This window comes from Ciconia boyciana, chromosome 17 (assembly GCF_034638445.1).
Source record: "Ciconia boyciana chromosome 17, ASM3463844v1, whole genome shotgun sequence".
NCBI classification, from domain to species: domain Eukaryota; kingdom Metazoa; phylum Chordata; class Aves; order Ciconiiformes; family Ciconiidae; genus Ciconia; species Ciconia boyciana.
In genome coordinates, this window is record NC_132950.1 from 7,433,959 (window position 1) to 7,458,737 (window position 24,779).

The 24,779-nt window shown below is 42.5% G+C and overlaps 1 protein-coding gene across 4 annotated transcripts in view; it reads right to left on the bottom strand.

The window, feature by feature from the left end:
- FAM222B (family with sequence similarity 222 member B) overlaps nt 1-24,779 on the bottom strand; it is a 34,814-nt gene that overhangs the window by 6,860 nt on the left and 3,175 nt on the right. Inside the window, exons 1-2 of one of the 4 annotated variants that reach the window (XM_072881896.1) lie at nt 24,207-24,225; nt 744-871 (exon numbers count right to left, since the gene is read on the bottom strand). The exons of 1 other annotated variant lie outside the window; for it this stretch is intronic. In XM_072881896.1, coding sequence (XP_072737997.1) covers nt 744-825 — 82 coding nt within the window. In that variant the 5' untranslated portion in view covers nt 826-871; nt 24,207-24,225. Of the gene's footprint in view, nt 1-743; nt 872-12,392; nt 12,412-24,206; nt 24,226-24,779 lie in introns of those variants that run through there. 2 more of the 4 variants (XM_072881897.1, XM_072881895.1) reach the window with 2 other exon arrangements.

Below are 24,779 nucleotides of genomic sequence, written 5' to 3' on the forward strand. Positions count from 1 at the left end.
AAACCTTGGTATTTCTGAAATTTCAGCTGAACAATCAATGTGCAACTTCAGTGATAAAGAGGAGAGACAGAGTAAGATTTAAAAAAATCTCTAGCCAGTAAATTTGCATTCTCAAGCGTCAGTTCTTAAAAATACTAGCACAACTATCAAAAAAATGACTGAAGTTCTCAAAAAAGAATTATCAGAGTACTCTGCAGACATATTTTCAGAGGCACCAAAGAGACATCAGAAAGAAGATGGAAACTTTGAACTTTAGTAATTTGGGCTAGATCACTAATATTTGCAGTATATGCCCCAGGTATGTAGAACAACAGAGCTGCTGACCTCAAAAGGTTTGCATTAGCCCGATCCAACTTTTATTGGTGTCTACAAGTAATTAAACGAATGGAAGTGAAAAAGAGTCAGGAAAAAGTTGTGTTAAGAAGCAAGTCAGCTGGCACAGTTTTAGCACAAAATGTTTTCAGCAAAGAGGCACGAATCTCACAGAAACCTCACTTGCATTTCATCTTGCTGTGGTTAAAATTAACCTTTATAAAGCCAGGAAGGGGGGAGAGCTTGCTGCACACACGTGAACCTCCACAGGGATTTCTCAGAGCCATTATTGATGGATGCCTTGAAGGCATAACAAAAGAAAGACTCTAACATTAAATAGTTTTTCCACTGTATCCTGAATGTTTATGTCACAGCTGTACCAGAGCCAGATTTAACAGTTAACCACATCCTGCAGACAAAACGTCACTCACATTTCTGAAGTCCAGTGTTCATCTGCGTGTAAGAAAGAAGCTGAAAGGAGAGGTCACCTGGTCCTGGCAGACAGGCCAGCATGGCAGACAGGCACTAACACAACATGGGGCATTCACTCCTCTGCACACTGCAACAACAGAGAGACAATTCAAAGTTATAATACAAGGAGGAACAGAGAAAAGAAAGCGGCAAAGAGCCATCCTTGGGTGAAGGCCTGACCAAGCACAGATGCGTGACCGCTGCTCCAGCCCTTACTGCATCTCCTAATGGCAACGGAAATACTTCAAGAAGTGGGTCATCTGCAGGGTTAAAACTAAAATAGCCGTCTCGCTCTCCTCTGCTGCTTGACACACAGAGGATAATCCATAACTCTGTCCTCAAATTTCAAAGGTGATTGTTATGAATGGTAAAGAAACCACCATCATTCATTTCACTATATATTGAAATGTGCAGGCTATCCACCAGGTATAGCCAAAGCAAGTCCTCTGGAGAAATCCTGTCAACTGCTCTTTTACATTTAATAAAAAGGCATGGCATGCATAAATTGAAGGCAAGGTATGCAGCACTCTGCCTTGTGGCAAGATTAAGCTGCATGCTACAGCTTGTAATTTCTGTGGTCCATTAGGCTGAAAGATGAATGGCTACAACTTCCTTCATTTCATAGGAGACTTGCTAACCTGCGTGGCTCTGGGTTAGACAAACGGCAAGACGTGCCTTCTGCACAAAGGAGCTGCAGAGGTGCCACCATCCTCTACTGCAGAGGTTCAGCATTTATGAAATCAAACCTCAAAATGAATGCACGGAGCACTAAAGCTCTTTATATGTAAACACTGCACAGCTACCCTCAAGCCCCATCATCAGCATACACATACAAGAGGGGTTTCCAGCAACAAAGCTAACTCAGGCTCAAAGTCTCCCAACGTTGCTAGGATTACGGAGAGAAATTTGAGTTGCAACAAGGTCTCTAGGGGCCACCTGGTCCAAGCCCCTGCTCAAATCCCCCCTGCTGCAGCTACTGGGGGAAGCCACAGCCAGCCATTAGTACTTTAGAAAGCTCTGGGAAATGGGGCAGCTGAGCCAAGCTGGAGAAATCTGTTGACTTCTCCTCCTTGCCCAGATCTCCACAAGCATCAGTGCTGCTATACAGGGAGTGCTTTTGCCAAAACACCTAAGGAGCAGCTAGAAAGGGCTTGTGGCGTTATATGGCCCCCAAAACTTAGGAGAGTTGAAGGCTTCAAAATTATTTCATTTCAGTCATTGTTTCAAAACCCCAATTAAAAAAATGGGGAGGCATTCAAAGATCAATACAGGTGAAGCAGAAAGCTAGAGACTGGCATGAGAAGCCACGGTTGCAGAAACTCCACAGAAGCCACTTCTGAGAGAGTCGCACTGCTGAGGACTGCACAAACGATGTGAAGCCTTTGGATGACATCCGATGCGGCAACATCAGTGCTACGTCCTGGATAGCATCACCGCCTTCATGCTCCAGAAAGCTCCAAAAGCAGATTTCTCTACAGGGACGTTTTAAAGACTTCAATTTGAAACCTAACCCTCTGACCACCATCACAAGTCAGACCGCCCAAGGAGTACCTGCACCAATACAGCAAACAGCGTGGACTTAAAGCTTACCCATAGCACAGCAATTACTCACTGCGTGTAATTCATTAGATTCATGTTTGTATGCATCTCTTCAGTTCAACTTGCAAAGGCTGATTAAATCAACGGCCAAGAAATCTCATACAAATGTTAGTTTACAAAAACTTCTGCATCTTCACTGTGCAGGTGCTCTCAAAAGCTGACCGAGTGTTGCTGAGCGAGCCCGTTGCATGCCACTGTGACTAACGATCAAGAATAATTTTGGACACTGAATGTCAGCTTGACAACTGCATGCTGCTGCCCGTTCACCCCACCCGCTCAGAGTAACAGCATCTCAGTGCCATGAGAAACAAACACACAACCTCACCAAGCCACGGGACCGACAGCGCAACCACCAAGAGAACAAGTTCACATTCATTCTCCATTTCATCCCTAGGAGATAGTAATGATCTACACTACTGTAAGTTCAAGATTTGTAGTTGTTAAACCTTGTAAAAAAGGTTGAAACCTGGATTGTCTCCTCACTCTCTGTAGCAGGTGGAGTTCTTGGAGTTTTTCAGAAGGTGTTCAGAAATGATGACTGAAGACCTGTCACACATCCACAACTGAAAGAAATTGCTTTAGGAACCAAAAACTTGCTTGACCTTTATAGATCAGATTAATTCACAACTGTAAGTACGCAACGTTCAGTGAAACTTTGCAAACAGCCTGCGGGCAGCAGTTTCTTGTCCCAAATCATGCCCAGCAAGACTAAAAAGACAAAACAAGAATCCAGCTCCTTTTAATCAGAAGACGAAACCACTGTGAGTTGCCAGAGCTTTACCTAAGTAAGCAACAGAAACACTCACAGTCATCAAGAATACAATAATTATTGTATTTTCCTTTCTTCCTCATTTCATCAACTTCAGAAGACTGGCAAAAACAAGACCTATTTCTCAGTGAAAAGCAGACAAACAAAATTAAGAGCCTTCACTGTAGCCAGGAAACCATCAGATCACACCACTCCCATATTCACCTAAGCATCTACCTTTCACTCCAGTAATGTCTGACGCCAGCCCAGGATTACTTCCCATCGCTGCCTGGCCAAAGGAGCTCCGTGTCTAAAACTTTACTTAACCGATGGCAAGTTTGTGTGCAGCCCTGAAAGAGAGAAAAGTGCTCTGCCGCGCAGCACTGCACTCAACGTGCTCTTTGACTGAACAAGTAGCATTTCTGACAGCAAGATATGCGGAGGGTTTGCTCACCTGCTCTGTCATTAATGCTCATTATAGCCTTAACACTGTGACTCTTTGAGTAAGCCTCTTGCTGAAGTGCCACAGAGAGGCTCAGCACCACACACACAGCAATAAACAGGATAATGGCATATTAGGAGAGAGAACAAGTGATTAAGAGTGGTCACAGCATTCAATTCAGAATAGCCAGGCTTCTGCGATAGGACAGCAGTATTTCCTTGAAGGTCAAAACATGTATTTACAGAAGCTTTAGCTCCAATAGAGAGAGTAATGTTTTAGAGAGGGCTATAAAGGCAAGTTGTTCCTGCAGGCAGATAATCATTTTAGGCAATGCCAAAGGTTCATAGAAGACTGGGGTGGCAATAATCATTTTAAAGGACATACTGGACTTATAAAAATCATTTTAAGTAGAAGCATAAAATCATTCTTTTAGCTTGATTTGCAATAACCAAATTGATGCCATCTAGGTCGCTGCTGAGCATTAAAAAAAGAAATTCAGACTTTTATAGAAGTGCTGACCATAACTCCATCACTAAATTCCATATTATAATTAAAATCCTGCTCCCATTTTTGTTCTCTATGAAATTAATATAGTTTTTCAAAATCAAGATCTCAGTATTTGAAAACAAACGCATTTGAAATACCTTTACAAACAAGCCGTTCATATTTTTGTTAGAAATTAATTAACATTTATTCCCTTTGAGATACTCAGCACCTGACTACTTTCAGTCCTGACTGATCGTAGCTAGTGCAGACAACTCCAATGTACCACCCAGCTAAAATGAACTGAATTCCCCCGCATGGACTGTATTTGGGATTGAGGTGAGCATTAATGGCTGTCTCAAGCTGTTGTTACGCATGGTCTCAGGTCAGCAGTGCCGGGTCCTGACACAGAGGCAGCTGGGCCCATCATCCCCTCCTGCGCTCGGCTTTATTGCTTCTAATTAGTCCAGAGCAGGAGATAAACTGAACTTGGCACATCAAGACTTCTCACTAGCAGCCCTGGCTCCACAGCAGCAACTTGTGTGGGCACCAGCACCTGCAAAGCTCCCCGCGGGGCTGCTGCCCCAGCCCCTGCGAGGATGGGCGGTGTGTTATTGGGGAACTGGAACGGACACAGTGCATCAGGAACCGAGGGGTCTTTGCACTGTACCAGGCTCAGGAACACTGTCGTCTAAACCAGTCAGCTGCAAAATGGAGAGCAAGCTGATCAGTAGGCTTTGGCACCCAGCGATGGAGGGCAGCTGTAAAACCCTTAAAGTTTTAAAACTGTATTTTAAACTGATTCTGTATACTGTCAAACACAGCATAATGAGCTCTGTCTTGAAAATCCGTATAGAAAGATAAATTACATTTCTAGAGGAAAACAATCATTAGATTGGAATAAATAAATAAATACTCATCTTTTAAGTGATTTTAATCTAATCTGGCTGCAGGATATAATCTTAACAGAGCACGTACTGCAGGATGCTCTATGAAATAGTTAGCAGGTTTAGACATATGAACAGATTTTTTTTTTCTCCTAAGATTTATTAATAATTAAATCAAAGCAAGTTAAGCTTAAGAGGGATTTGCAGTGCTTAGGATCTGGGGGCAATTGTCACATCCCCACAATGACTGTTACATTCAGCCTTACCTGCATACCAGAGTGCTTCTCGGTCCAGGCAGCACAGTATCCCCTGCACTGAGTAAGTCCTGTCACCACCAAGGCTCACTGGGTAGGACGGAAGAACTCACCTCCACCCCAGGACACCCTCCCTGTAGAGCTAAGAATCAGTTCCAGTAAAACTTACCATGATATTGCCTTTCTGGACTAAAAATATATAGCATTTTCTGGCTGATATTCAAAGATTAGTATTGCCTCTGCCAGACCCAGTGCTGTTCAGGCCAGGGGGGACTTTTACAAGCTAGAGTAAAACCTAGGTGTAAAGCAACTCAGTACTACTAGGAAATTTCTAATACTCTAACACAGCTTTATCATTATATAAACAGACCACATATGCAGAGTTATTGCCAAGTTTTTAAATATGCCAGTCTCTAAAGCTCCCAAGAGGCCTTACAGGGTAAGCACACAAAGGAAACATTCCCCACAAACCATCCCTGGCCAGTGAAATATGGGAAACTGAGTTGGTTTAGACGAAAGTGAGCTGGTGAAGTTTAAAGTTAGGTTCCTGAAAGTAAACACGCACGTTTGAAATTCCATGATTAACTGCGGGCTTGTTCACAAAGCTCGGGGCTGGGAGGAAGCAGGAGCATCTACCCACGCACAAAAGAAAAGCTCCAAACCATTCCAAGTTTCCAGCACCCTGGGGTCCCGTAAGCCGTGCGAGGGTTGTTAAGCGTTTGCGGCTGACTGATACGCTTCGCTTCTCCTCGTTATTCACAAGGTAGCCCTGTGAAATTCCATAACCACTGGCAGGATTTACAGCAACCCCCAAGCGCACGCGGCACATTCCAAGTTCAGCATATATAAATGCTGCAAACAAAACCAAAAACTAACTCGGGTTGTGAAGTTTCTTTGGTACAAATGTCTGTCAGAGCTTGCCAGGAAACATAATTGAATCTGGGCCAATTTTCATGCTCCAAGGGAAACTCAGTGTCTCATTTACCCCCTGGCAGGCTGCTCAAGACCAAATGAGACTCATTCCTTTTCCCTCTCCCAAAGTAACCTACAATCTAGGGGTTTCAAAAATTTGTTCGTGTCAACTGCAGCCGCTGAAGCCCCCCACCAACCTCAACATTCAATATGATCTCTTCCAGTCAGCCATGCCTCACTTGACAGTGTCTAGACTGATCCTGCAGGCTTCCTGCCTTTCTCCAGCCCTAAAACTCCCCTTTATTCTTGGGCACCTACCAGAATGGCCCTTTCCCAGGACTGCTGAATAGCCAGAGATAAATCTTACCATTTCCTGGAACAAAATTACCAAACTAGCACTGTATTCATCGCTGGCCGGTATCACATCCTCTTAATGTTTTATAAATGGAAAACTGCAAAATAACACGCAGAGAGGTAGTCTTTTGAAATGGCAATAAATCACAACAGCATCGAGTGTATTTGGGGATAAATAAATAGGAAGACTGAACAACAGAAAGTCGCCTTTTGTAACAAGCGGACTGCACTGTCAGCATCTGCCGGCACAGGACCTTTTGGCTTTCTGCATTCAGGTGGACCTTTTGCAGAGCCCTGCAACAGTTTCGATCAAAATCAATTTTTGCTTCTTGCAGTTTAATTAACTAGGATTTTGCTTGTAAACCATTTCACCTTTTAGGCTGACCTCCATTTATAATGTTACTCAGGCAACAAAATTAAATAGTTTGGAGGGGAAGGCAGAGAGAATTTAAATGTACGTGGGGTTCTTCGGGAGAGGGGAGGCACTTGCTGCAGCGCAGCTCTGCTCCTCTCCCCGAGCCGGGATGGCAACGCTCAACAAGGAAGAAAATGAAGAAGCTTTGGGGTAACAGCACTTAAATGGAATATTGTTCATATCACACTCCTCATGCCCAAGGGCTGCCACTAAAGGCTTCTAGGTGAGCAATTTTGAACAGGATGTTGTGCAGTAAAAAAAGCCAAGGCGGCAGCTCTCGGCTCCAGGCAGGCAGGTACTGCCACATGTGACATTAGCTCCATCAAATTCACTCTTCAGATAAAGCAGCAGCAAGCTCAAGGTTATGATCTTAGAGTTTAAAAAGCCTTTTTTTAGAATCATAGAATCGTTTAGGTTGGAAAAGACCTTTAAGATCACCCAGGTCCAACCGTTACACCTAGCACTACCAAGTCCACCACTAAACCAAAGGTTGGTCCCAACAGATTATTTTAAAACACAGTACTATGCATCTGCTGAGGAGCAGAACAGTTGGCTTTAATTTTAAGATGGTTTTTTACATAGCTTCTGACCTTTCATCTAATTGAGGTCTAAAGAAGAAAAAAAGAGGAAAAGCTATACGTCACTTCAGTTATTCAAATCCATCAAGCTCAGACTTTAGCCTTGGGATAACCACAGCCAAAAAATTGACTTGCAAGTAATTATCGCTGCTATCTGCAATAAAAGTTAATTGGACATAATTGAACTAAAGCCCTAATCCGAATGAAGCTGTTGCTGGCAAGAAGCCTGCTCCTGCCTGCACTTTGCAAATGAAACTGCTAGCAGTAAAATGGACAAACACGAGGCTGCTCTTACAGTCTGCCCACTGCAAATCACAGCGCAATTCCGCAAACAGCTTGTTAGCTGCGCCAAGATAAAGCCATTAAGAGGGCCCGTCCTCATCAAACACACCCTTCAACAATACCCAAACACCACGAAGGCACAGAGTTTCAAAAACAAGTTTCAGTTTTACCGACCTCTTAATTACACGGACTGAAACATAAGATTCGTGTCACGAGATGCTGGTTTCATCAGCCCCCGAATGCTGTAAATACCATTACAACTAATGTACTTTTTGAGCACATAAAGATACCAACTCAAAAGGTTTTCAGTGCTGATAATTTACCACCTTCATGCAGTTCAATAGCCTTTCCTGTTGTAGGACCAGCTTCTTTCATCTCCGCAGCAGAGCAGACAATTAGCTGCTTTTTGTGCTCAGCCCATGCAGGTGGCTGGGGGAAGGGAGCGTTAAACTAAATTCCTGCTGATTCATCCATTTATATTTTGCATTTTTGTTAACTAACAGACCAGAAAGCGGTCGTCATCCCCCATACTACTTTAGAACTTCCTTCCAATTTTAATTATTAACACTCTGCCCTTCACCAACGCGTATCAACGCACTTAACAAACATTACTGAAGCCACATAACCACTCTGGAATGGGCAAAAATTGCACACAATTCCTTTTACAGAGGCTTAAAGTTTTTTGACCAGATTTATGTTAGAAGACTGGTCTCCTGATTATGGGCTAGCCTATGACAGGAGAGATCGAGGGAAGTATCCGGCTCACCACAGGTTCCTGACGTAATTTTGGATGAAGCATTTAATCACCCGATGCTATCCTTGTTAAAAGGATAGGGGTGGGTGACAGTTTTCTACCACTGAAGAAGACCGTGAAGATAAATGAAACTGCGGAGCATTGCATAGCACCTTGACTTCTCACGTCAGGCTTACAAGGTCATGGTCCAGGCAGTCTCCCTGGGAGAACTGGAAGCAGACCACGCTTCCCTCTCCTGAGCGCCAGTTGCTCACCACCGCTCCTCCGCATTTTTACGGCTCAGAACAGAACTTCTTAGCTCAAGAAAGCTGCAACGGAGAACCAGTGACATCAATTCCCTTTCATGACCCAAATCAGTGGCTTATTTTACTTTGCTCAAAGCCCTCACCTCTTTTTAAGCCTATTTTTAGATTTAACTCCGTATTCTGCAACGTGGCAGGAGCTGACAGACAACACAGCCATAAGTAGGTCTTGCCAGGTGTTGCAGGCCGCTTCTAAGGCGAAGGAAAGATGTAAAAAAGACAAGTCGGGACTATTGTAGGGCCTGGCCAAAGCTTCAAAGGAGTATTTCTGGCTGTGCTTGAAACACGTATGCTAGTGGTCAGTTATGAGACAGATGAGATACTACTTTTACCATGGGAACATATGCAAGAAATAGGAAAATCGACCTGCCTGAAGTCAAAAGCAATTTGAATAACTTTGTATCTGCCTCCTCTGAATTTTCACTACACTAAAGCACTCTGACCTTTAATTAATTTTCTTTCTCCTTTTATATGGTAACTTCCAAGTTTTTAATGCTGTACTGGTGGGAAACAGGGATGAAGAAACAGTCTGGGATGTATCTTAGTTACATTTCACAGTGCATAAATCTGCACGGTCATTTAGGAGAGGGAGCAAAGGATGCTATAGATGAACGACAGCAGTTAAGAGCAGAGGCCAGGTAAATACAGTGTTGTCATCAAAATCATAACCTGCCCAGGATATTAGGCTTACATTTGTATTTTTGAAATGCAAAACAGACTCCCTACCCATCACTGTAACGTTCACAGATGATACCATTTTCTTCAACAAGATACTGAGAGGCACAAACAAACATTCCTTCCTCCAAAGCATCCATTATCCTCGCGGCAAACTAAATCCACCTTCTTCCTACATGCTCGAGCAGCATCTATAATATCACAGCAGCTACTATAAAATACGGAACAGACTTACAGATACGAGTGTGCATGTTTTCACGTGAACATGATGGTATTAAGGTTAGCTGAGATGACTTCCATCCAATGCAAACCCCAAACAGCCCAGCAACTACCACACTACAGGATGCTGCTAACACATACCCCAATGGAGACACCATGCATTCCCACCAACAGACATTCTCCATCCTTGTACGCCACTTCCTTCTGCCTTCAAGTGATAAGAAACCAAAATACACACTGACCCCTTTCCCACAGCAGCAAGTCTGCAGTTATAACCTCAACATGATCAGCAAGAACATGCGTCAGCGTTATGTGCAATTTTCCTATGTGTTCAATGTCTGGGAGAAGCATGAGGTTGTAATTCTGGGCTTTAGTTTACCACAAAGGACATGCAAGAGCTGTGAGCTTCCTCATGCCACTCTCAGCCAGAATTCCACCCTCTCAACTTTCTTGCTTTCCCAGATCTGAAAAGGAAGCTTTCTTAAGTACAGCAAACAGCTGCCTAGGCAAAGGGGAAAGGAAACATGAAACAGCTCCCTCTCCAGTGGCTGCTTCGCACAGATCACCATTATCATCATCTTCTCTCATTCCACACTTACTCTATAAAAGCCCAGAATTAAAGTCTTAATCATGACTTACAGAAATCCTTGTGGCTGCACATGACAGAAGGATGACAGTTTTTCCTTCGAAAATATCGTTAGAAGTTACAGATTATGACAGTTCCCTGAGTAGGAAAGTAGCTATCTTCCCCTGTTCATTACAAGCTGATTATTTTAAAAAAAGAAAACAAAACATTTTTTTCAGAGCTAACTTTGAACAAATTTTACCTCTATGCAACATACAAACAACAAACCAGACATTTGCTAGATATTGAAAAATATGCTTTGAGTCCTGTTTTAAAAATAGATTCACTTGAAAATGAGAAATATTTGCAAATAAGATGAGGCAGAATGAATTAGACTTCATGCGAAACAAAAAACTGAACTTGCAGATTAAGAAAAAAAGTGACTCACTTGCGGACCAGGTGTGCCGGTGGTGTGTGAACACAGGCAGGCAGGCTCACAGGGGGACGGATTTCAGTTTGCATTGGTTATGCATGTGTACCATTTTGACCTATACAATTACACTGAGAGTTGTTTGGTTTAGTATTTAGCTCTTTGGATACGGAATTAAGGTACCACCTATGGTGAAATTTTAACAGCCTATTTACAAAACAAGCGGAGAAATATATGGCAGATTTTTATTTAAGATACAAAATTGGACATCTCTGTCTAGTTGTGCACAGTGCCAGAGCTTCCTGCCAGACCATGAACAAATCAGCTCTTAGATACACATTTTACCATTTGTAAGGGCAAGATAAGACCTTCTTCTGTAGCTGGAGAGATTGTGCAGCCTACTGTAAAGATGAAAAGTATTCTAAGAACCTCAAACAGAAGCTGCAACATAAGTACCAAACACTCACCAGCAGAAAATACAAGCCATCAGGTGAATACCAAAGAGCTGAACCAGACACTGGGACGCCATTTTCCCATCAACCTTCAGAACGAGGTGCTGGTGCCCTGCTGGCTTGTCCTGACACAGACCTAGGGTCCTTATCAGTCTTCCAAGAAACTCAAAGGCCATCTCATAACAACTCAACAGAAGAAAGGACAAAAAATGCATTAATCGTGAGCTACTGTAAAAAGTCTCTGCTATTCTCAGTGCTTTCCTGAGAAGCATGAAAAACGGCCAGTTGTACGGCTGGCAGTTCAAAACAGCCACAGGGAAAGCAACATGAGCATGCAAGATGTTTTCAAAACCTCTGCACACCACAAGCACCAGAGATTTTTGTCTGCAGGTCTGATAAAACACTGCAGCATGATCTCACCTGATTCCCTTTAGCAACCACCAAAAAATTGCCTTTATCCAAAGTTTACATTCACAAAAGATTTCTTTTTTTCATTATAAGTTTTGCTGAATACAGGTGAGCAGGAGATTTTTTGTTTGCTTTTGTGCGTCCTTCCTCCTCTGCACTTGCCTTTTGCTCTTACAAAAAAACCCCAACACACACAGAGCAATAAATAAATTGTACGGACAGGACACAGAGGCCATTGTAACTGTGCTACAGTCAGTGAGACATCCCTTTGCATGGTAAACACAACCTGGCTGCGTGGGTGAGAAGAGAACAAATACTGCTGCCGCAGCCCGTATGACTGTACCTTAACAGCAAACACAGCACAAACCCACCTGCACGAACGCTGAGCTCCCGATAACCTGGGCTGGAACAGCCACCGGCAGCCCTGACCTCCATGGTGCATCTCGTGCTAAAAGGCAGCACACCCCCTCTGAACACCATGCGAGAGTCTGGTCGAGTGTATACTCGAGACAGTTACTCCAGCAATCCCCAAAGTATCGCTTGATTTTAATTTCCAGACAATTTGTCTTTCCAACCACGGAATTGCTACAGTCAACAAATTCAAAAGGTAAATTTTTCTACCTTCAATTAACTGCATTAGTACTGTTTATAACTATGTGATTGATAAATGCTCTACAGAAGCTGTAATTAATGTATTTTTTCCTTGGAACACATACTGAACCCCTTGGCACTCAGACACTTAATGAAAAGCAATTTATCAACTTGCTTTGAATAGCTGAATCTGACTCCTTAATGCAGAGAGAAACACACTTTGCTTTAAGCACTACTACTCTGAAAAAGTAATGCATACCGAAACATTACGAATGCCATCAGACACAGTTCGGATTTTGATCAGGATGACAGCAACCAGAGTGCTCATCTCTCTGAGAAACTGGGTATGATTTAGTATGGCTTAGCTGGGATCCTCTCCCCCAGGATGCAGTCGAGCAGGAGATTTGCAGATGTGCTTTCCCAGGATGGACGTCAGGAGTGCCTTTTCAGGACACCGGACAAAGTTCCAAATTCTCCCGCGTCTGCGTGGCCGGGAGCCTTCTCACTGCTCCTCGTGCTGGGCGGCACTGGCAGGCTCACCGGGAAGCAGCAGCTCAGCGTATTTCAGCCTGGACATGTGTTCAGCTGCTCACAAAGCGGACAAAAATAAAGTGCTTACAGGGTGTTTGAATGCTAATTTCTCAAATTGAGTGTTGCTTTGTATAGTTGACATATGCAAAAAAAAAAAAAAAAAGGGGCATTTAGAAGGAAAGGCTTGATATCGCAGAAAATTTTATGTCAGTATTAACCGCTGAGGGGATTAAACAACCTTCAAAGCCTAAAATCTAAACTCACATTTCTGGGACTGTAGGCTACAGATTTCCAATATAGAAACTGGTCTGTACTCCATGTGGCAGACTGAACGTAAGGATTACATATTTCCATTGCACATGTAAGTCTGTTTCCCATTCCTGCAGTGTCTTGCTCTCTTCCATTTGCCGTTTGATGCAGATAAAAGCTAATGCAGATTGCAACTGCTGATACAGAGAAAGGCACAAGACACAGTGTGCCTTTGGACTAAGGAAAAAAAAAGGACTGAGGTCCAGACTGCTAGAGCATGTCAAGAGATTGTCTTTGAAACTACAAAACTAGAAATGAAAGCGCTGCGTTTTTATTTGATTTGATCAAAGCAACTGGAGGGGAAGGGGAGAAATCACATCCTACAGATGCAGGCTAAAATTTAACTACTTCACACATAATTTGGGACCAGCTGATCCCATACAGACAAAAATAAAGAGAGAAAACAAAGAGGTAAAGTCACTCTCACTCTGAATACGCTGCTTCCACAGGCTGCTACTTCAGGGTCTGCCAAAGAGCAACAGGAACCCATTTCAAAGCTAGAAAGACAGAGGAAGCACATACCCAGCACTCTTGCCACGGGCACACATTTTCAGTGTCCAGTGAAGAGTAGAGGAGCGAGCTCCTGTCAAATCAGAGAAAACATACTCCAAATGTAACGGCTATTCAAATAAATAACTGATTACTCCCTGTGTGACACTGTTCCACCGATCTGACTGCGGGATACTGGCAAACCGTGGCAATCTTCCAGAGGAGGGCTTTATACGGCAAACTGCAAAGGGACAAGACCATAATTCTCCTCGAACGGAGCATCCGCTCCGATACACACTCAGCACCGGGAGAACAAGGCTTTGCAGAAGTACAAATCACACTACAGGTAGCAGCCTTGCAGATCCCAAAGAGCAGCACAGAAGAAACAGATACATATAGCTGCCACGCCCCCTAATAGAAAGGATTTTAAATATCTGCTGGATAGGCTGTGTGCTCGTGGAAATTTCTAACTGCAGAGGGTGAACCATTTACATCGCCTCTGGGCTGAAATGATCTAGGTCTTTGCCTTTCACTAAAAATTAAGCAGAAGTCATTTTAATGAGTGAGGCAGACAACAGTCTTGCACAGGAGATCAAAAAGCTCTCCAGATGTTTATTTTAAATGAAATTCAGAAGCCGGTATAAACCAGATTTTAAACAGAGAATAATCCTTATCATAATTTGCATGAGAAAAATGGGGAAAAAAAGGTTCCATCCTGCTGCTCTGAAACTCTCCAGGAACATGCAGTGTTAGATTTTGTTCCTAGACTCCTCAGATGAGAAGGTGAAACATGAAGAGCCCCACGCTACAATCTGACGGCTGTTAAGTATGTTTCTCCCCTGCGCTATACGCTTTGATGGATGCTTAACACACACATACGGGGGCATCCCATGTGAAGGAAGCCTTTGACCTTCCTCACCAAGACTATTCAAAATTATGGATTGAAGAGTGGCTAAAAATGTCAGTCCTAAATCTTAAACTTCTTCTCATCTTGCTACTTCACTGAATGCCTCCTGATTGTGCAAAAGCAGAATATTCAGGCGTCAATCTAAGTAGCTTGGGTGTTATGCTGACAATGTCTCTGGAGAGAGGAAGAGAAGAGAGGACAGATTTCCAATAGCTCAGACACTTCTCTGTAAGGAAAGCTGCTACACAGCAAGAGAGATAAATAAAGAGGGAAAGTAACACGCTGGAGAACTTTTACCAAGGTCACATCAGGATGCTGAACACTACCCATCTGCAGGGGAAGATTTAGATGCCTATTCCACTACACACATCCATTCACTTGTTGGCAACAACAGTCCTCATTAAACCAAACCGGTTCTAACCATGAAAGAAGAACATTGGGAAGATGATATTAGCTAACAAATACAAAAGGAAAACCAACAGAGCCAGTCCTGGATGGGTGCCCTTTGCAGGAAAGCACAGCCCCATGGAGCGTGCAGAGCTCCTGCACAATTCGGGAACAGGCAACACAGGCTATCCCTGCCAAAAGGACGGACAACTCTGCTCTAACCAACACTAATGGCTCCTAGCTTGAAGCAGAGAGGAGATTCTGTAACCATTCGGGCAACAGCAGAACCAAGACCCCATCAGGAACTTATATGACTTCGCTGCTACGCGGGGTCACCTACAGGTTGCAGTTCCTCATTGCTTTGAAATCAGGGCTGTGGACACGTGGCAGATGACTGCAGACAGACTGTACCACCAAGAAAAAGCCCTGCCCCCCAAATATTCTATCAGTTACTGCTGTGCCCCTAACAAGAGTGTTTCTTGCCCATTTCAGCTATCTGAAAGACATGCTGGGCAAAATTTCAAGCTATGACAAAGTGATCTTACCACTTCTGTGCTGTTCTCACTACACAAGCCCCTGATTCAGCAGCATGTAATAAAATCTTCATTTGCATGAAAAGCACTCTCTGATCACAAAGTCGTCTGTTCGACAGTCCTCTTCCCATCTACAGCGTAAAGAGGCAAGCATCACTGTCATTTTCCTGGTGACTAAGGTGGAATATTTTATTTATGCTTTATTTGGAGAGGCTCTCCACGTTTTAATACACTCTCTTCCTAAAACTGTAACAGTATTTTTGAATAATACAAAAGCTGCACGCATCTAAGCTATGCAAGCACTGCAAAGTTCACATACTACGCTTTCACCTGCGCTTTTAATAACCGTGCCACGTGAAGGAGATTTCATATCAGCACACGGTGACCATAAAGAGTTCTAAAATGTCTTTAGCATTGATCAAGTCCAGTCTTTTCCCCTTTGCATTTACAGTGTTCAGTGTCATGACATATAGCACTCACAGAGGATATATTTCAAAGGAAAGGAAGGTGTAGCCATGCAAAGAACAATGCTCTGCCTGCAACAAGATTAATTGCTGCCATGGGAAACCAATAAAATCAAGTATCTTGTTATCTTTCTTTACAAAGAGACTGATAAAGCTTAACTACATTAGGAAACTTTTTCCTTTGGACTAAATCATGAGCCTAATGTATGTGGGCAACACACATACCAACGTATGCAATTAATTGGCTCTCTCCTGATGCTGCGGGAGAAAGTCCACCGTTTCAGAGGCAGGCTGAAGCCTTCATACAACCAACCCGTGCCCTCTCCTGATTAGAGATCTCTCACCAAGGCCAGCCCCAGCTCCCTGCCCCGTGCCAGGTAACACCACCTCCCATTTTCACCCGTTTGCCAAAGTTAATCATGGCCACGTATACACCCCAAAATCACACCCGGCTCTGAGCAAACTCAACTGAAACAGAAATACCTTTCATCACGTCAGCAGTGCAGTCCCCATTTAGAAATGTTTTCTTTCACGTTAATCCAGTGCCAAAACATTATGATGTATGCTGTGCTGATCCAGAAACAGTGCTAAGGATGCTGCTGCCTCCTGTCTATCACCGAACGTCTAATCTAGTGCATGGCCATGCAATGATGGCTCTGCAACAACAGGCACTTTAAATTGGGCAGCTCAGCAACACATGTACACTGAATTTTTGAACAAGCTATTCTAAGCTGCTTTGCTAGCAATTTCTGGCCTGTGCAGTTTGAAAGGACAGGGTTCTGGCCCTCACAAAGAGCAGACCTGTAAATGACATCTTGAGGATTAAGCTGATTGAGATGCAATTTGCCTAGCAACCATTCATTAAGCAGAGTTCAGAAACAGGCCAGCAATCTATTCCACCTCCTTATCTGAGCAGTAAACAGATAACAGTCTCTACTGTGTCCTCTATCCTCTGGTTCAGACACATTGTAAACAGATTTTTCAGAAGTTTGAACTCCTACGGTAAATCTCAGAGAACAATCCTGCTCTCCAAACACGAGGGATTCAGTTTCACCAAGTGCCTTCCAAGCCTGAAACAGCTCTAGAACAAGGGTAATGCAAATCAAATTGTAAACGCATTTGCAGTTCCTGTGCCTCCAATATTTTCTCACATCAAGCACTAAGAGCCCATCCTAGTCATTACAAAACCCCAACCTTAATCACACAAGCATTTGGCATTGCTATTCTGATCACTGAAAAAAACTCAATAAAAATCTTATTCCTTTCCTTCATCTTTTGGAAGGAATCGATTGGCACTTCCAAAGTCTTTGATAGAGGTTCCCCCCTTCACAGAAGAAAACAAGTCACGTCCTCCCTCCCATTAAGCATTTTTTTCTCATAAAATAAGCAAGACAACGTAAATGTCATCAGCAAAAATCAAACCAGCTATTTGAGCTTGAAGAACTTAGCTGAAAAGATTAAGCTAAATCATGATTTTGCATAATAGTTTCTCCGCAAGAAACATCTGATAATATCCCATTCTGCTCCAAAATTAAACAACAAAGATTAGCACGGACATATTTAAGACTACATACCTGAATGGTTTTCCTTTGGTGTACAGTTCTTCTGGGAAATCACTGTGACATACAGCATGCTATTACAATTAAATATGCAAGAAAGAAGAATTAAACTGACTATGAATAATTAATACCCTATAATACTACTCCATAAGGAAAGTCTGGCTGAATATTCCCGCAGATGAGATATACCTAAATACAAGGCACATCAGAGCTGGTAGCTTTACTTTTATGACGGAGTCTAAAACACCGAGTAACTTTATGGCTGCTACTCAATGCTACTTGGCCTACTCAATTCTAGAGAAGGTGCTAGCCACCTGTGCCTCCCTTCTCCTGCTCGCTGCCAGTCAAGCTCCAGAAAAGCTGGGAGAAATCCAAGTGTTGCAATAATCGCTGCACTGCTCAGCTACATCTGGGAGGTAAGAGGCTTCCCAAACACTTCCCATTAAAAGGTATAAAGCAATTACCTGACTTCCCAGTAGAGAGAATAAAGCAAATATGATGCAACAATTACTTACATAAGATCAGGCTCAGGTTGTGAGAAAAAACAATTAAAAAGGTTTGCAAGAGCTAAGGAATGCAGTTTACTTTCCCAGAATCTATCTTAACGAGAAAGATACCATCAACTCACAAAGCAGACCTTCCTGTTTCAAGTTTACTGTTTTGGAGGCTGCAGAACATCAACTGTAGCAAAGCCACAGTTGGGCAGCTGGGTACAAGCTCTCCATCTCCAGCACAACTCTCCTTTATCAGCTCCTAGTGAAAACGGCAATTAAAAATACGCTTCCCCACCACCACCACCAGAAATGCTAAATCACTTAAATTAATATTTACTGAAGTCCTCAAAAAATTGGTATTCAACTCTTGGCATTTTCCACTAGACACAGGTCAGGTCAGCTCTGTGCTAGTCGACACACAATACACTTGTTGCACTCATTTAGCTGGAAATCCCCAGTTCCCCTCCATTTATCCAAGCAGCACCGCATACAAACAACACCCTGCCGCAGAGCGCTACTTTTAGAGATATACATTTGAAATCCAACCAACATTTGTGATCACTGAAGCAGAACAGGGCACTGCTACTGTATTTGCTGAAGGTGACAGCCCTACAAAGATGGGTCCCCCAGCTCAAAGCCTCACGCTGCTCCGGCTGCCAGCTCCGCCAGAAGGGTCTCACCCCTGCAGGATCCAACACTCTTCTCCTCCAAAGCAAACACAAATCGGGGGTGTTCCTGCGCACAGGCAAAGTCATGTTAGAAGTATGCTAGCTTAATATTCATTTTCTATTAAAAATTAATAGGATTAAATGAAGCTCGCAAGCTGGCAGGCACCAAGATGCATTTTGCCGATGCACTCATTGCCCGGAGGAGCGGGATGCGAAGGAGGGGCTGCAGTGTTTCTGCAGGATGGTGGCCATGGGGTCCACGTGCCAGCCAGGAGGGGTAGCGGGGAGCTCTTCCCCACATCCCCAGCAGGACCCTGTGCCGTGCCCCCACTCCACTGGCGAGCAGCTTATCCCCCCAGCCAGAAACTGACGGGGAAGGTGGAGCCCATGAAGAGATCATCCTGGTGAAAAACCCAGTGTCTTCTCACTGGAGATCCAGTCTTCTGGGCACTGGCTCTGACCCTCACCCATTTGCACGCGTGCCCCTTTCTCACTGCCAGAACTAATCCCCTTGCCAACAAGCATCCTGCAAATACCCAGAGTTTACATAAGCCAAGTTTAACCTTCAGTCCCTATTAATGTTAACAGAATAGAAAAAATTAACCACGGTGCAACAAAAAAGTCTGTATCTGCATTTCTAATTGTGCAACGAAACACACCACGTGGCAATATTTCCAAGCACCTTGCTGTAAATAAAATAGCCAACGGACTACGGCTTCCATTTTGAGCAGTGGATGCAAGAGCAACTGGCATTGAGGTTGTCAGTGTTAAGGGATGAGGACATGAGAATTAAGGAAGATGAAGTGACACACCTAAATGATGAAAACAAAAATGTTAATAATCATAAAAACAGTCACCTTAAAAATTTAAAATTTCATGATCTCTCCTACTTTTTAACAGCTTAGCCTACTTTTTCCAACCTAATTTGCATGATCAAAATAGGCCTCCTGCCAGAAAGCATTAAAATGGCAGCCCCCCATCGAGACAAAATTCCCTTCACCATAAAAGACTGAAGGACTAATAACTATTCCTAAAAACATTTTAAATCCATTAATGTTGTTTAGTAAATATTTATTTAGAATTAGTGCAGCTATCAGAATTTTCTTTATCACGCTCTACTGAAGCATTTTATAAAAGCCTTTGACAGAGGAGCAGGTACTCCCCCAAGCACTTGTCCCGTCTCCAACCCTCTCCAAAAAGCCAAGCATCCTCACGCTCCTGGCTCTGCACCGCTCTGAACGTTTTCCATCCAAAAACTCCAAAGCATTCTCCAATATCAGCCAGACAATTCCCAACAGCTCTTTGGGGTACCGGGCTGGGCAGCAGGAAGCACCCCACCAAGATGCACAGAGCAGCCAGACCAGAGTACACCAACCCCTACATGTGGCAATTAATTCTGTCTGCTGAAAAAAAAACAGGCTAGTACAATAGTAGCATAAATCTCAGTATTACTGATGTACTGAAGATTTGGATTCTGGTACAAATATATAGTGCTTTATACAAATTTGTCTGAGCTATGTGTTATCCTTTCAGTGCCATCTGCACAAAACCAGAGTTTTATCTAAGCATTGGAAATGAAAATAAATAATTTTCTCCATATCTGTGATCTTGTCGGAGACAGACGCCACAAACCTGAGAGCTGGCTAGTGCAGGCTTGTCTAGTTAGAAATAAAATTATATCTGCATCAATATGATTTATTTTTAATAAAAAATAAGGCAACCCAGGCCCTTAATATGGAAATAGTCTCAGCCAGCAGCCTCCCAGTCCATAGAAGACATAACGTATGGTGTTAAATTGTCAAAATAAAACTGGGATTGGCATTGTCATTTCCCTTAATAAGAAATGCCACAATCAAGAGATACATTTTAATTGCCACATATAATGAAAAGTACCTGTTCATTCTCCACTACTTCCTGCTAATTCTCCTGCTAATTCTCCAGTATTTATTGCTAACACAACTCAGGACTGTAAGGCTCGGAAAGGTATTTTCTGGTATCATTAGCGTTTCAGCACATCCGCACCCCACCAGGTTGCTAAGAGCGAACGCAGCTCCCCAATACCACACAACGAACAACGTGTCTGTCTGTCCTGCACGAACCGCTCAAGGTTCTCGGGCTGCACTTCTCAAAGCATCTCATCCTGAGCATCCCCCACGAGGGGGGGACCTCACCATAAGCAATTAGCATGTTCTGATACTGGAAACTCGACTAATATAAACGTTGATCCCTAAAGACAGTATAGCCCATGATTTGAGAAACGTGAGTCCCAGAAGACCCCTTGTTTCTACCTTTGAAAGTCACCAAAGGCTAGTAAATAAATTATATTCTCCAAAAGCATTGCAAACAAGAGAAACTCCTTTCTTCTAGTTGAATACATTCTTCAGCCAGCAGCCACGGCTAAAGGTTCATACAGGATCACTGAAAACACCAAAACTGTTTCATTTTCTTATATAGAGTAACTTTTAACATCTGAACTCACTGCTGTGAGATTGCAATGGATTTTATTTGGCAAGCCAAGCCGTCTAAAGCACAGATTATAAAAAATAAACACTGAACATTTTTAGATCTAACTTTCTCCCAGACTGCATTTTATGCACTTTTGTTGGAAATGTTACATCAGAATAAAATCAGATTTAATTGGCTCTTAAATAACTGAACAGCCACTTTAATTTTATTTCAATAGCAATAATTCATAAATCAAGCAGCTGAAATTCTAGCACAGAATGACAAGTAAATAGAGCAGAACACACTGAAGGAGAGTACGAACGCCACATGGTGAAAGGTGATTTTTCTTAAACTTCGTGCGTCGCCATTTTATGGACATCGCAAAGCTGCTGCCACATAAATACTTGGAACTAAAATCTGTCAGCCCTGGGACGCTACACAGTTTATCAGCAGTAACTGTTTAACAAAGACCAACGGATGAGATGATCCTTGTCCAACTGGAACTGCTAGGAGAATGGCTGGGATTTTAACCGTGCATGCAATTTCCTTCACGCACACTAGATGGAAGTATGTAAAATCTTAATTCTTTCCTGCCTCGACTTCAATTTAAGTGGTTGAAATGTTACGTCGTACTGTCACATTTTGAGAAGCCTTTTTTTGGTTCTTCATTGGCAACTTCACTCATTGATAATCTGTACGTATGAAGATGCCCTGCAGTATTAAACTAAGCTGTGCTGGAAATGAATAGTAAATATGAGAGAATATACATCAGAAATATTAAATATATTATTCAGGTTAATTTCTAAAGTACATGCATTTCATTTCTAGAGTATTTAAATAATAATCACTAATGAGATCCTTCAGAGAAATTGAAGTTATGTTTTTTAAACATTCAGGCTATTTTAACATAATAATAATTCTAAAAATGCCACCTTGTTAATTAATAGAAATAGGGAATAGAAAAGGTATAAAAGACTTCATAAATGCTGTTGCAGTTTTGACTGGAAAAAAACCCAAATTTCTAGAAAATACTGGGAGAGGTATAGGGAGAAAGAGCAACCTGAAGTCTCACAGAACAAGCTAAACAGAGATCAGAGCAGCAGAGCAGCAAACCTGAATGGGATTAAATTACACAAAAATCTTCTGGAAACCATCTCAAAAGTGACTTGTTCCAAAACAAGCCATTTCTAAATTTAAACACTGCAGAGTTCACAGACAGGAAAACTAAAAATCAGGCAATGGTGTGACCAGGAAAAAGGCACTGGAAGAGCTTTTTTCCCTTGCCTGCTCTGGCCTTTTCACACATTGATTTTCCTCCACGCTCATTCACAAATGCTCAGCATAGTTGTGAACAATTTGAAGTCAAAGGATGCATGAATTACCAGCTCTAGGAACACATTACCCATTCTAGGCAAAAGCTAAGGGCTTTTCTGTAGCTGAAGAAAAAAAACCAACCCAGAATCAGAATTGACTGATGAGCTGGAAGAGAAGGGCAGGCAAATACCTAACTTTCCCTATCTACAATGAAGCCAAAGCACGTGACGTTCCTCTAGCTTAGAAGACAAAAAATTAAGAAAAACAGTGACAGAATAGAAGGATGAATGAAGAGCAATGCTGGATAGAAGAATAATAAGGCAAGCATGAAGGGCTCCCCTTTCCAGATGTTAAAAATGTATGCTTTTCCCATTCTAGAGTAAAAAAAAAAATTAGCAGAGGAGGAAGTTTACTTTAGAGAGTGGGAGCATCTGTGTCTTTTTCTTTTTTTTTTTTTTTGAAAAAGGCTCATACAATGCTATTTCCATCCAACAAAATTTAAACTATATATATACACGGTATTGGCTCGAGACAGTGATCATATAACATTTTTCAAAGCGTGCAGAAACTGTCTACGGAGAGGAACAAAATGAGTGGCAAGGCCACAGCCACAGGAAAGGGCAGGACTGTGATACGCAAGTCCTCTAAAATGCACGCTCGAAGTTTAACAACATGAAGGCAAGAAGAGGGATAGCAGGATACGGCAAAGGATACGCTGGGGTCAGGAAATGAAAAAAAAATCCATAGCACTGAACACCGACTTATGCAATATTTTACCAAGTAAAAACACACAATTTTTTTTCCTCTTCCACTGCCCTGTGCTCTCCCCATAGCAGCAAATTTTTCTCTGCCAGGAACCCCACACCCACCATAGAGGAAGAAATCACCTGGGAAGGCTGCATGTGGCTACCATCTTAGCTGCAAAGCACAGGAGAGGGAGATTGCCCAAGTATGAGAAGTGAAATTACAGAAAACAACTGGATGCTAGATCCACTCTGAACAGCAAAGCATGTCGTTTCACCTATTTCCACTTCTCTCACATGGCTCCCGAATTAGAAACAATCAGAATCCTGCTGGAAACAATATACGGCACCTTAATTGGGTTGGCTGCACTACAGACGTCAGCAACGTATCACTTGGTAGATCATTTTTTGACTGTTTTTTTTTAATACTAAAAATAGTTTCACTTTCATGGTTCACCTTTTCTGCATCACATTACTACAGACATCGTAAGAAATTAAAAAACCGTCTCACTCATTGCACACCAAAGATGCTACAGAGCCTGCTCCCGCTGGAGGCAGGATCTGTCACCTAATTTCAACAGAATTTTAGTTAAAGGTTTGCCTCAGATGCATCGCATTTACAGAAAACCTGTTTTCTAACACATTTCCCTATAGCATACCCATCAATGCTTCTATTTAAAAGCCTGGAGCAGTTCAGTTATCTCTAAATACATCAATAACCCAGACATTCAACTCAGCTGCTCCATGCATTCCAAGTGCAACACCGTCCAGCAGACCAGAATCGCCACACGGGACTTGAAAACTTACATTAAAAAATCTCTCCCAGTTTTCATCCCAGCACACCCCAAGTAATACACCCCCACTATTCTGTACCACAGCCAGACTGCAGCCAAACTACATTCTTGGGAAATTATTCCAATAACGAAATATCACAATTTTCTTCACAAACCCTGGAAACTCGGACTAATCTTCAAACACAGTATAAACAAGCCATGGGAATACGTAAACTATGCATAATTCCTGAGCACAACGGGAGAATAATTATAGCAGTAACATAACAAATACAAAATGAGCGGGGAGGCATGAAGAAACACCCAGACAGAATGTACCAAATTAAGGAAAAGGGGTCTGTAGGGCCTATATAAAGCCAGATCAGCCATGGACCGCAGTCGTCGTCGTTTTTTTAAGTGTCTATTCAAATCAAATTACTAAAACCATGGAAAGTGGCACCTGATGAACATGCCAGTCTCTGTCAGCTCCAGGTGTAGGCAAGACCAAGGCCAAGCTATACTTATTTGGGATAGTAAGCTTAGCTTTTGAGGAATACAACCCATTGGAAAAATATCTTTGGGGAAAGTTAAAAACAACTTTTCTGGATGCCAGTCAGCAGAATGCCTTTTCAGGAGCTCTGTTCCTCAGCAGCTGAATCAGTATTTGGAAAGCAATCTTTTCTAGAAAGAAAAAAGATGAATAGTGTGACAAACTCATTTTAGCATTCAGATTCAAACTAATGCTCTGCAATTAAAAGAAAAATTGCTCAAAGGCTGTTATGGTTAAGATTTTAATACGAGTCACAAAATACAATGGGAAAATGGAAATATGGCATACCACACAAGGAATAAAAATTTAAATTATGCACTTAACTTCACAGTTTGAAAATGTTTAAAATGCTGAAAATTGAAAGCAGTGGGGTGACACACTGCATTACAGATGCAGAAAACTGTGAGCCCTTTACTCATCTTCAGGAGCGTCTTACCCCATAAACAGCCTTAGAGGAGTCAGCAGGCCCCGGTTACAGTCTAC